Source organism: Salvelinus sp. IW2-2015, linkage group LG33, assembly GCF_002910315.2.
Source record: "Salvelinus sp. IW2-2015 linkage group LG33, ASM291031v2, whole genome shotgun sequence".
Lineage (NCBI taxonomy): Eukaryota > Metazoa > Chordata > Actinopteri > Salmoniformes > Salmonidae > Salvelinus > Salvelinus sp. IW2-2015.
Genome location: NC_036872.1, coordinates 16,368,161 through 16,381,549, shown reverse-complemented (window position 1 = coordinate 16,381,549; position 13,389 = coordinate 16,368,161). Strand labels below are relative to the sequence as shown.

Genomic DNA, 13,389 nt, shown 5'->3' with positions numbered 1-13,389 from the left:
ATGGTATCCTAATGTACACTATACACGGTCTCGTGTAAGTGAGTTTCTCTAATCACTTATTTGAATTTTGGTTCTAGTATTACATTGTTGTTATGTTACATTTGCCACATTTGTTCAATTGAATGATCTTTAGCCTACGCAACGAGGCGCGGCAACGCTTGCTGCTGGGTTCAATTGCATAGCCCTAGTTTTCTCCCCTCCCCCCTTTTTGAAGTCATGATGGCGAAACTGTAGTGTTCAGGACGAGAAGTGTCCCACCCGCCCAGCAGTTCATCTATTTATTTATTTATCATTTCACCGCAATGACCCGCTGGATTCCAACTAAAAAAGAGAAATATGGCGTTGGTAAGTTAGACAACTATGTCGTCTTGTTTATAATTGGGTTGTATTCACACAGCAGTCTATTTACAAGTTGGCCAAGGCAATTAAACTTGGAAGTTAAGTAGCTAGGAATCTTTAGGAAAAGGCGAAGTTAAGCTACTTTGACTGTCACACATGTAACTTGGGAATCCCTGAAAGAAAGTGAATGTTGATTCGATGTGAATACGTTTGGTCAGGGCGTGCTCTCTATGTCCATACAGTAACAATCCGTAAATCGAGTGGTTTGACTCGAAAATAAGCCTTGCTACACGTCGTGCGTAAAGTTTGTGCCAGCTGAAACGTTCTTGCTGTCCATATACTGTAGCCTTAGCATACATGTAAGCCTATAGTTGGAAATGTGTAAGACATTGTGATTTTAGCCTGTCATATATCATGAAAACAACATAGGCGCATAGCCTACATGAGTCACTTTGGTTCAGGCATGCTGTGTGAAACGTTATATGGATACACGCCCTCAAGGTAAATCAAAACTAATGGGGAACCATTTCAGAGAGTATGATGACGTCAGTAGGCCTATAATATCGCAATTGGGTACCTGTTGTTTTTGTATTTAACCAGTAAAAGTCTATTCAGATGGTCTCTTTTGCAAGCGAGACCAGGGCTGCGTTCAGTACGTTTTTACGTTCTGGATCGTTCAATTGAACATAAACGGTGCTGTACTGAACGACCAGTTGAAAAACGAGGAGGGGTTAGTTGGGGAACGGTATCAGCATGGCCACTGCCCTTTAAAAACGTCATTCATTGTTTCAAGCCACACCCACCCACACGTACCTCAAAAAAGTCTGTGTTCAAGAACTTACAAGAAAGTTTTGTGGGAACGCACCTCTGGCCATGAAGGCAGCAGCAATCAAATTGTATTAATCACATACAGATATTTATCAGATGTTATTGCGGGTGTAGCGAAATGCTTGTGTTCCTAGCTCCAATAGTGCAGTAATATCTAACAATACACATATCAAAAAGTAAAATCATGGAATTAAGAAATATATAAATATTAGGATGAGCAATGTCGGAGTGGCATTGACTAAAATACAGTAGAATAGAATACAGTATATACATATGAAATGAGTAAAACATTATGTAAACATTATTAAAGTGACCAGTGATTCCATGTCAATGTATACAGGGCAGCAACCTCTCAGGTGCAGGGTTGAGTAACCGGGTGGTAGCCGGCTAGTGATGGCTATTTATTCGTCTGATGGCCTTGAGATAGAAGCTGCTTTTCAGTCTCTCGGTCCCAGATTTTATGCACCTGTACTGACTTCGCCTTCTGGACGATAGCGGGGTGAACAGGCTGTGGCTCGGGTGGTTGTCCTTGATGATTTTTTTGGCCTTCCTGTGACATCGGGTGCTGTAGGTGTCCTGGAGGGCAAGCAGTGTGCTCCCGGTGATGTGTTGTGCAGACCGCACCACCCTCTGGAGAGCCCTGCGGTTGCGGGCGGTGCAGTTGCCTTACCAGGATGCTCTCAATTATGCATCTGTAAAAGTTTGTGAGGGTCTTAGGGGCCAAGCCACATTTCTTCAGCCTCCTGAGGTTGAAGAGGCGCTATTGCGCCTTCTTCACCACACTGTCTGTGTGGGTGGACTATTTCAGTTTGCTGTGATGTGTACGTTGAGGAACTTGAAGCTTTCCACTTTCTCCACTGCTGTCCCGTCGATGTGGATAGGGGCGTGCTCACTCTGCTTTTTGCTGAAGTCCACGATCAGCCGCGTCGATGCGGGCCGCGTCGATGGCACTGCGTTATCCTCAAGCGGGCGAAGAAGGTGTTTCGTTTGTCTGGGAGCAAGACGTTGGTGTCCGCGATGTGGCTGGTTTTCCCTTTGTAATCTGTGATTATCTGTAGACCCTCTCACATACATCTCGTGTCTGAGCTGTTGAATTGCAACTCCACTTTGTCTCTGTACTGACGTTTTGCCTGTTTGATTGCCTTACGGAGGGAATAACTACACTGTTTCTATTCAACCATATTCCCAATCACCTTGCCATGGTTAAATGCGGTGGTTCGCGCTTTCAGTTTAGCGTGAATGCTGCCGTCTATCCACGGTTTCTGGTTTGGGTAGGTTTTAATAGTCACGGTGGGAACAATATCCATCAATACACTTCCTGGTGAACTCAGTCACCGTGTCTGTGTATACATCAATGTTATTATCCGAGGCTACCCCAGTCCACGTGATCAAAACAATCTTGAAGCATGGATTCCGATTGGTCAGACCAGTGTTGAATAGACCTTAGCACAGGTACTACCTGTTTGAGTTTCTGCCTATAGGAAGGGAGGAGCTAAATTAAGTCGTGATCTGCCGAAGGGAGGGCGGGGGAGGGCCTTGTAGGCATCCCGGAAGAGAGAATAGCAGTGGTTGAGTGTTTTCCCAGTGCGAGAACTACAGTCAATGTGTTGATAGAACTTCGGTAGCAATTTCCTCAAATTTGTTTTGTTAAAATCCCCAGCTATAATAAATGTAGCCTCAGGATATGTGGTTTCCAGGATATGTGGTTTCCAGTTTGCATAAAGTCCAGTGTAGTTCCTTGAGGGCCATCGTGGTATCGGCTTGAGGGGGAATATACATGGCTGTGACTATAACCAAAGAGAATTCTCTTGGGAGGTAATATGGTCTGCATTTGATTGTGAGGTATTCTATGTCGGGTGAACAAAAGCTCTTGAGTTTCTGTATGTTATCACAATCACACCATGAGTGGTTAATCATGAAACGGACACCACCGCCCTTCTTCTTCCTGGAAAGTTCTTTATTCCTGTCTGTGCGATGTACTGAGAACACAGCTGGCTGTATGGACTGGGACAGTATATCCAGAGAGAGCCATGATTCCGTGAAACAGAGTACGTTGCAGTTCCTGATGTCTCTCTGGAAGGAGATCCCCGCCCTGAGCTCGTCTACTTTATTGTCCAGAGACCGAACATTAGCGAGTAATATACTCTGAAGCAGTGGATGGTGTTCACGCCTCCTGAGTCGGACTAGAAGTCCACTCCGAATCGTCTTCTCCGCCAGTGGCGTCTTGGAGCAGCCTCTGGGATAAGTTAAATTGCCCTAGGGGGTGAGAACAAAATATCAAATTCGGGAAAGTCATATTCCTGGTCATTGTGCTGGTGAGTTACCGCTGCTCTGATATCCAAAAGTTATTTCCGGCTGTATGTAATAACACACAAAACGTTCTGGGATAATAGTATAAGAAATAACAGACACAAAAACAAAATACAGCAAAGCTGCCACGTCTGTCGGCGCCATCTTGCAATCAACATTACACAATTTAAAAATGATACAATATAATCACAACAGCAACAACTCGATCCAGCCTACAGGAAATATTAACACTCATCCTGAACAGAGTCTTACACCATTGTTTTAAACACATTGAGGCTATGATATTTGGTTGATATCACTGTATCAAGCAATAACACCTTTCATAGATTTTTACAAAAACAAAGTTACGTGGAAATTAATCACAATTTCATGTGGTTGTTTTTCCTTCATTGTTTACAAAACATTGAGATGTGTAAATATAATAGGCCTACAGATTTCTGAATTTAGCAGGACAGAAAATAACCATAATCTCGTAGAATGATTTAGGTCTCATGTACAGAATGTTAATTTTGTTCTGACACTAATTTGGGTTTCAACTTTGTTTGAACATGGATATTGGCATCATTCTAAAAATAACAATATTCTAGTAAGGAATGCCCTTGACTTAGCTTGCCAACCCCCAAAGTAGCTAGCATACCTCTGTGGAATGTTGTGTTCAAGTTCTTGTTCATCTTTTGCTATGTTTGGTAAAGACCACAGACAGACATGTCATTGTCGAAAGGGGGACTGAAGTCATACTTTGTATTGTTGCTGTTCCACTACATTTTCCCCCCATTTTGAATATGACAGATGACTCCATGCAACTGTGTATTGGTTTGTTCTTATTTGGGTAGATACCGTTTGAAACAGACACTACCTTTTAGTTATGTTTGTGTAATGCTGATACAATCAGAACATCCATGAAGCTTGTTGTGTGTCAATTGCTGCTAAACCCTAGTAATATTTGAAAATAAGACATACCCCTCACTTATGGACTAGCTTAATGTCTGTGATACAATGTATTTCAAATGTAGTCTACCAATTTGTAATCGTCAAGATGCCAGTGATAGTGTAGAGGATGTCATTGCTATAGAATGAAAAGATTGACAATTATTGATATAAATGCACTATCATCACCCCTCAGACCACACATGCATTTCATACAAACAAAGAGGTATAATGGGTTTGCACTCAAAAAGATGTCACATAAAGCTTAAGTTATTATTCAATGTTTTAAATTATTTTCACTGCATCAGGGATAGCGTACACAGACATTTTGGCTTTACAGCCTTCTTCAGTGTGTAGGTACAATAAAAAAAAGTCTAAACAGCATTTGTAAAGAACAGCAGATGGGCAGCAGGTGCTTCTAATCAGGGTTGTCACTCATCTACCAATCAAGGATGTGGCTTTTCTGGTCTACCTGTATATAAATGAGTCACAAAGAAATACAGAATTATAGGGTACGGGAGGGTGCACGAAGGGCAACTCACAAATCAATCGCCCCAGGTTTCCGCTCACCTAAATACATTATATCAATTAATGAGATAGTCCACCACAAAGGACATAAGCCATTCATAAATGTGTGGGGCCAACTCATAAACAATATGTAAAATCTGATATGGACCGTGTTCTTCTATAACAGTCTAAATGTGGCTTATAGGAAGGAGGTGAAATCTAGTTATTTGTTTTTCCGTGTGGAAAAATAGATTTTAATTTATATATCCGCATGGCTTCTCTTTTAGAGTAATTTGTTGTCATAGTCACCTCTTCTACGTGGTGGATGAACTTTTTAGATCCCGCAGAAACGCAATTCTTTAATGGAATGATTTTGTTCTATGAAGTGTCTTGCAACTGGCGAGTTGATATCTTGACGTCTAATAGTGGATTTATGTTCTCAGAGATGTACTTTCAAGGTGCAGGATGTTTTTCCAATATAAATCTTATTACAAGAACACTGTAACATATAAATAACTCATTTTAGTAGTGCAAGTTCTACATGATTTTATCTCATAGGTCCTAGAAGTCTAAGGGCATACTAAATTAGAACATTTCCTTATGGTGCTACAAGAGGTACAAGCTCTACAGGGGAAACATCCTTTTATGAAGGCCTCTTGTCTCTCTCTGACCACATCTGATTTAACCAATATGTTTGATAGATGTCTTGATCGTTTATAATTGAATAAAGGTGGATTCAGGAAGGCAGAATTTAAAGACGAGTCTGATATGTGCCAGTGTTTCTTGACAATAGACTTGATGCCATTATGGCTATCATTGAAAGCAAGTATATAGTTTACAGAAAACAGTTTCTTCTGTTTTTGTTGGGATTTGTTAAGTAACTGGCTTCTGTTCAAGCTTTTAACTTGTTTTTGAGCTTAATCAAGCCAGGTATCGGGGTAACCTCTCAAACGAAAACACTCAAGGAGAGAATTTGATTGTCTATCATTCTTCCTCTGTGTCACAGATGCGACTCAGTCTATGACGTTGGCTTACTGGTAAACCTCATTTTAGGGGAAGAGGGTGATAACTATCAGCTGTCAATATAATATTTTTATCTGTAGGTTTTCTGTGAACTGTAGTACTTCGAGATTGTCCCTTTGTAACAAGTACATCTAAGAAATGTATAGAGTTAATGTTATTTTCCATAGTGAAGGAAATTGATTGTACTCTCGAGTAATTGTAGTTAAGATATTCATTTAATTTTGGAACCCGTCCAGATCATAAGGCAATCGTCTATATAGAGGATCCAATATTTAACATGATCTTTAAGTATTATTTACATAAATAAAATGCCATTTGAATTTCCCGACATGCATTTCAATCTGATTTGGTCAGATTATAGAGAGCCGGTAGGATTTTGACAAGAGGCTGTCTGTGTGTGTGTTTATATGTAACCTGCCAGCCAGGGATGTCACAGGTAGAGGTGCAAAACAGTGTGAAGGAGCTGCACTAGTGAGCAGTGCTGAGGCACAGACAGTAGCGCTGCATCACAACATGCTTGGTGTGATTTTTAACCACGGGCAGATCTCTGCTGTTGCCAGGCATGGCTCTGGACACAGTCAGAACGATGTCAAGTTGGTGAAACGGGCAATTGTCACTCTCTGCATGACCAGAGGGAGATGTCATTTCTTTGGAATTTAAAAAAAACAAAAAACTATTGTTTCTGAGTTGGCAGAGGGAGTTTTAAAGTGGAACTGACAGCATTTTAGCAACATGAAATGTTATTCAAGTCTGTTTATATACACCCCCAGGAAGAATGACACTTTTAAAAACATTTTCTGACAAGCGAGCACTTATATGGTAATTTTCACTTTTTCATAAATTCTTAGAACGTTTGGGAATTATGTATACTAAAGCATTAGTGAAAATTCTATAGAGGGAAAGCGTAAATAAAACCATCCGTCTCATTCAGGACCGGAGTCTACTCAGACCCAGAGCTACAGTAGGCCTTTATGCAAACAAGCCATTTACCACACAGGCCTGCCATCATTCACTTTGAACTGGACTGTGTGTTTACATGCAGTTACAACAGCACGAATTTAGATAATTAGAACACATTCCTAAAAGCTACAACATGCACCTGAATGGATTTCTGCAAATATGTCAATACCACGGAAGTCCTCTTACTTTTGGGACCATTACAGTCCTATTTATCAAACAGCCAAAAATAAATACATTTTAAAAAGCTAACTGGCTGTAGTTGGCTAGCTACTTCCAGACACAAATGAGAGAAACCTCACTCTGACTATTTTACTCGCCCAAGCAGAACTGGTTAGCTAGGCTGTTTACAAAACTCGCCTATTCATTTAGATTATTTTCTATTCTACTGTATCTTAGTCTATGCCGACTCTGACATTGCTCATCCAAATATTTTATATATTCTTAATTCCTTTATTTTAGATTTTTGTGTATTGTTGTGCAATTGTTAGATATTACTTGTTAGATATTACTGCACTGTTGGAGCTAGAGGCACAAGCATTTTGCTACACCAGCAATAACATCTGCTAAACACATGTATGTGACCAATACAATTTGATTTGACTTGAAGGGGAACTGCAAACAATTAAATGAAAAGGATACTTATGGGAAGGGAAGGATGCTTATGGAAAGAAAATGATACTGATGTTCAGTTGTGAGGTATTCAGAGGTGTGATGAGCTGAGCCAGTTGAAGCGTGCAGTGAGACCTAGCCTCCGGCAACAGGGATTATCACCATGCAAGTCAGGACAGAGCTCCTCACATTGTTCCTGTTATAGAGGGAAGATAATGCTGAGTACTAGGCTTTGAAAGTGTGTCTGCAAGTCATGACAAGGAAGTGTGTGTGCGAGGAGAGAGAGTCAGCGGGAGAGCGAGAGAGCATACTGTGCTTTGTGATTGGTCTCCCACTCGTGTCCTTCGGAGAAGAGGAGGAAGAGACGGAACGTCTCCAGGAAGACACTTAAGTTAACAAACGGAGGATAATAGAGGGCAGGGCATTCTGCTGACCCAGTTGGCTGCAGTATGCCCTGTATAAAGTGACCTTTAACCGACAGTTTCCTTTGTGATTTAGAAATAAATAATACATGATGTCAAGCTCCTCCTCTCACGCCACCTCACTCAGTGTGGATGTTGTAATAAACCTGCAGGGGGAAAATTCCACTTACTCCACCCAACACATAGCCTCAAGGAATGAAAAAGAACAGGAATAATGTTAATCATCTCTTTATTTAAAACGTCCAGGTTGTCCAGGTTGAGTCCTAAAATCCTATTCATGAATACATACCAGTCAAAAGTTTTAGAAAACCTACACATTCAAGGTTTTTTCTTTATTTTTTACTAATTTCTACATTGTAGATTAATAGTGAAGACATCAACACTATGAAATAATACATATGGAATCATGTAGAAACCAAAAAAGTGTTAAACAAATCAAAATATATTTGAGATTCTTCAAAGTAGCCACCCTTTGCCTTGATGGCAGCTTTGCACACTCTTGGCATTCTCTCAACCATCTTCATGAGATAGTCACCTGGAATGCATTTCAATTAACAGGTGTGCCTTCTTAAAAGTACATTTGTGGAATTTCTTTCCTTCTTAATGTGTTTGAGCCAATCAGTTGTGTTGTGACAAGGTGGTGGGGGATACAGAATATAGCCCTATACGGTAAAATACCGTATTATGGCAAGAACAGCTCAAATAAGCAAAGAGAAATGACAGTCCATCATTACTTTAAGACATGAAGGTCAGTAAATTTGGAAAATTTCAAGGACTTTGAAAGTTTCTTCAAGTGCAGTCGGAAAACCCATCAAGCTCTATGATGATACTGGCCCTCATGAGGACCGCCACAGGAAAGGAAGACCCAGAGTTACCTCTGCTGCTGAGGATAAGTTCATTGGAGTTACCAGCCTCAGAAATTGCAGCCCAAATAAATGCTTCACAGAGTTCAAGTAACAGACACATCTCAACATCAACTGTTCAGAGGAGACTGTGTGAATCAGGCCTTCATGGTCGAATTGCTGCAAAGAAACCACTGCTAAAGGACTCCAATAATAAGAAGATACTTGCTTGGGTCAAGAAACACGAGCAATGGACATTAGACCAGTGGAAATGTGTCATTTGGAGTCCAAATTGAAGATTTTGGGTTCCAACCGCCATGTCTTTGTGAGACGCAGTGTGGGTGAATGGATGATCTCCGCATGTTTATTTCCCACTGTGAAGCATGGAGGAGGAGGTGTTATGGTGTGGGGGTGCTTTGCTGGTGACACTGTCTGTGATTTCATTAGAATTCAAGGCACTCTTAACCAGCATGGCTACCACAGCATTCTGCAGCGATACGATATCCCATCTGGTTTACACTTAGTGGGACTATCATTTGTTTTTCAACAGGACAATGACCCAACACACCTCCAGGCTGTGTAAGGGCTATTTGACCAAGAAGGAGAGTGATGGAGTGCTGCATCAGATGACCTGGCCTCCAAAATCCCCCGATCTCAACCAATTGAGATGGTTTGGGATGAGTCGGACCGCAGAGTGAATGAAAAGCAGCCAACAAGTGCTCAGCATATGTGGGAACTCCTTCAAGACTGTTGGAAAACCATTCCAGGTGAAGCTGGTTGAGAGAATGACAAGAGTGTACAAATCTGTCATCAAGGCAAAGGGTGGATATTTGAAGAATCTCAAATATATTTTGATTTGTTTAACACTTTTTTGGTTTCTACATGATTCCATATGTGTTATTTCATAGTTTTGATGTCTTCACTATTATTCTACAATGTAGAAAATAGTAAAAATAAAGAAAAACCCTTGAATGAGTAGGTGTTATAAAACTTTTGACCGGTAGTGTACATGTATTAGGATATCATTTAGAGTAAAATGAAGTTCAAAGCAATTGAGGGCCCTTCTATTAACTGCGTTTCCAGTATACAGCAAACACCGAATTCCACGTGCACCATGAGAATGCACCTGTACATTTGTTCAATGCATAAAAAAAGTTTACTCTAACTCAAGCATGCTTTTTCACAGCGCAAGAAATACCCGACTACCATATACCTTTTATCAGATATGACTATCAGAAAGGCCAAAGTCTATAAGCTTTTCTAGGCTCTTCATACAATTATTCTGTCTCCACTTCCTTTATCTTGAGCTTGCTGGGGATTGTCATTTTGTGTTTGTATGTTGGTTCACATAGTAAGACTGTCTCTCTTTTCTCCCCCGCCTGTCAATTCTCTCAGCAATTTATAATTATGACTCCAGAGGCGAGCAGGAGCTGTCTCTCCAGGTGGGAGACACTGTACATATACTTGAGACATTTGAAGGTGAGCATGAACAGTCTAGCCTCACTCACATACAACAAGCTGTTACACGTTAAGGAACCGTTTGCAACACTCTGGAACTTTGTAAAACATTGAACCAAGGCTGTGCTCAATACCAGACATGCATGGAAAATAATCAGCGATGTTTAATGAAATGCTCTTGAAAGATAGAACAGTCAATATCAGCATCTGGATCTAGTTTGCCCTCTTCTCATCAATCTTATCTTATCTATTGTATCTATCCCTATATCTCTGTCATGTCTCTATATCCATCTATCAATCTCTAATCTCCCCAGGCTGGTACAGAGGGTACACATTACGGGATAAATCACGGAAGGTATGGCAACAACCGTACATCCGTTCATAGTGTTTCATTGAAATGAGAAAATAGTTTGAAGAAGAGGTTTACGTTTACGTTTCATCTCACAGGGCATTTTCCCAGCCTCATACATCCACCTGAAGGAGGCGAAAGTTGAAGGGACAGGGTAAGGTGTCACTCACTTTATGTCATGTTATTAGAAATGCATTGTATTTGGGATATCTGGTTATTTCTTTCCTTCCCCCTTCAGCCAACAGGAAATAGTTATCCCAGGAGACCTACCACTGGTACTGGAGCTCGGTGCCACTCTGAGGGAATGGGCACAAATATGGTACAAGCTGTATGTGGTACGTGGTAAATATTAGTTTCTTATCAATCTCCCTACTTGCATTTTATTCACTTTACCCATATACTGTTATCCAACTCTGACACTCACTCTGTTTGGAAAAGTGTGATTATGTAAGTCTGGGTGGCTGTGATGATGAATATGACTGTTTGTTTGACAGAACAACAAGACCACTCTCTTCAGGGGCGTACAGCAGATGGCCTACAGCCTCATCGAGTATCGATCTCAGATAGTGTCGGGAACATTACCCAAGGATGACCTTGTGGAGCTCAGGAAGAAAGTCACAGCTAAGATTGATTATGGAAACCGGTATGAATTGTACTCTAATTCCACTGTGACATAAACGTGCTTGTAAAGTCATTGTGCTAAGAATATGCCCTTGTATATCTGTCTAAAACTATATGTGATTCTTTCTGTACAGGATTCTGGGTTTGGACTTGGTGGTGCGAGATGACGCGGGGAACACTTTGGACCCGGACTGCACCAGCACAGTCAGTCTGTTCCGGGCCTTTGAGACTGCATCCCGCAGTATAGATGACAGAATACAGGAGGAGAAGGCATGGGCCAGCTGTTGTTTTTCTCTCTCATTTGTCTCTCTGACTGACTAATACTGGTTGCCCTGCCGGTGTATTGTGTGTGTGCTCATACAGTGTCTCTGTGCCCCTCTGTAGACCCGGCTGCAGAACCTGGAGATGAGGCGCCAGTCCCTGTTCAGCACGGTGCACACCTACAGTCTCTTCGTGAACCTCAAGAACTTTGTGTGTAACATTGGGGAGGATGCAGAGCTGCTTATGTCACTCTATGACCCTGACCAGTCTGAGTTCATCAGGTCAGATATCAATGTATTCAATTCATTGCATTATAGTAAACCAGATAACATCACTGCCAATACCATTTTCTGACACCATAAAGAAGCTTTTATCCCGTAATCATGTGTATTCCATGTTGCATATATGCAGATATTGCATAACGTTATATCACCCTTTTGATATATTTGTGTATCTTGTCAAACACCGAAAAAGGGTTGTTACAGAGTGGCTATAGTGAGGTATGTGAGTTGGGATTCCTGATTTGTTTATGTCTGCAGTGAGAACTTCCTTGTGCGCTGGGACAGCATGGGCATGCCCAAAGAGATTGAGAAACTCAACAACCTGCCTGCCCTTTTCACGGTAACAGATGAAACCCTCCCTTCCACTTTTTGTCTTTTTTCTCTGTTGTAAATGTAATAAACTAGTAGCCATGTGGCCTGACAGATGGGCAGTGACAGTCCTTGGATGGGGCATGCTATGCCATGCCATTTATTTCCTCAGACAGGCTCTGAACTGCTCACATTAAGCTTTATGTAAGCAGATTTGCATAAGATATTGAATATTTTCTGCCAAGCAACTTTCACTGTACTTGCATTATGTAGTTCTTATCTTTGCAATGAAATTCTCTCCTCCAATCTGGTCAGGATCTGAGCAGCAGTGACCTGATTAGGCCACGTCTCTTCCTCGTCTGTCAGATTATCAGAGTGGGCAGCATGGAGCTCAAGGAGGGCAAGAAACACACTGGAGGGTTAAGGAGACCATTTGGTGTGGCTGGTGAGATATATTTTTATGCTTCACTATATTTGTTTGCTCACATTCACACATTCAATTCAATGGAATTCAATTAATCTGAGATCAGAACACTTCCCATACTCCGAGTTTGAGTGAATGGATAAATTGAGAGCCTAAATAAAAAGTTACAGTAGGAATCCCTGTCCTTGATAAAATCCAGACACACCCTAAGCACACCTGCACCTGCTTACCTTCCTGACCCCTAAAACACTTCCAGGTTGTATGCCTAGCCAAAGAAGTCAGGGAAAAGTTTTTTAACAGCCCTCTTTGTTTTGAGTGAAGGATTACATTTCTGTGTTGGATGAGAAATGGTTACCTCGAGTGTCACAACAAATGGACTGAACCCTGAATAATTGGGAGCAATAGAGAGCTCTCATTTCCCTCAGCTATTTCCTAAGTAATGACACATTTTGAGAGAAAGAGGAATGCCGACTGAACCATCTATTGCAACACAAAGCTCAATGTCACACAGACCGGCCTGCTGGAATCCTACCTAGTCTCTTGTTCTCATTGTTTCTCTGGTACATTGCAACAGGTGTGTGAGGGCCCTATAACTAGTTTTCAAACACAAACAACATTGTGGCTCTACTCTGTAGTTTACTTAATCAGAGTGAAAGACCTCTGCTGTAAAATAGCTCGAGCTGGGAAATCAAATACCAAAGATATTAAAGTGAGGCCATGCTAGCAGCAGCAGTGGCAATAACTAGATAATTGAATTGATATCAGCTTATTATATTAGCCATGGCCCCCTATCACCACAGCATTCACAACATCATCGTCTCTGTTCACAGTGATGGACATCACAGATATCGCCCATGGAAAAGCAGACGATGAGGAGAAGCAGCATTTCATCCCCTTTCAGCAGTGAGTGTTTTAAAAT

General features: G+C 41.2%; 1 protein-coding gene across 3 annotated transcripts in view; it reads left to right on the top strand.

Annotated features, from left to right (window-relative positions):
- The first annotated feature begins 213 nt into the window (after positions 1–213).
- Positions 214–13,389, top strand: part of LOC111957689 (dedicator of cytokinesis protein 5) — a 29,205-nt gene continuing 16,029 nt past the window's right edge. For all 3 annotated transcript variants that reach the window (XM_023978625.2, XM_023978624.2, XM_070437102.1), the window contains exons 1-11: positions 214–345; positions 10,163–10,246; positions 10,540–10,580; positions 10,673–10,728; positions 10,813–10,909; positions 11,069–11,217; positions 11,330–11,465; positions 11,580–11,737; positions 11,996–12,077; positions 12,362–12,491; positions 13,301–13,373. In XM_023978625.2, the coding sequence (XP_023834393.1) occupies positions 303–345; positions 10,163–10,246; positions 10,540–10,580; positions 10,673–10,728; positions 10,813–10,909; positions 11,069–11,217; positions 11,330–11,465; positions 11,580–11,737; positions 11,996–12,077; positions 12,362–12,491; positions 13,301–13,373 (1,049 nt within the window). In that variant the 5' untranslated portion in view covers positions 214–302. The remainder of the gene's footprint in view (positions 346–10,162; positions 10,247–10,539; positions 10,581–10,672; positions 10,729–10,812; positions 10,910–11,068; positions 11,218–11,329; positions 11,466–11,579; positions 11,738–11,995; positions 12,078–12,361; positions 12,492–13,300; positions 13,374–13,389) is intronic.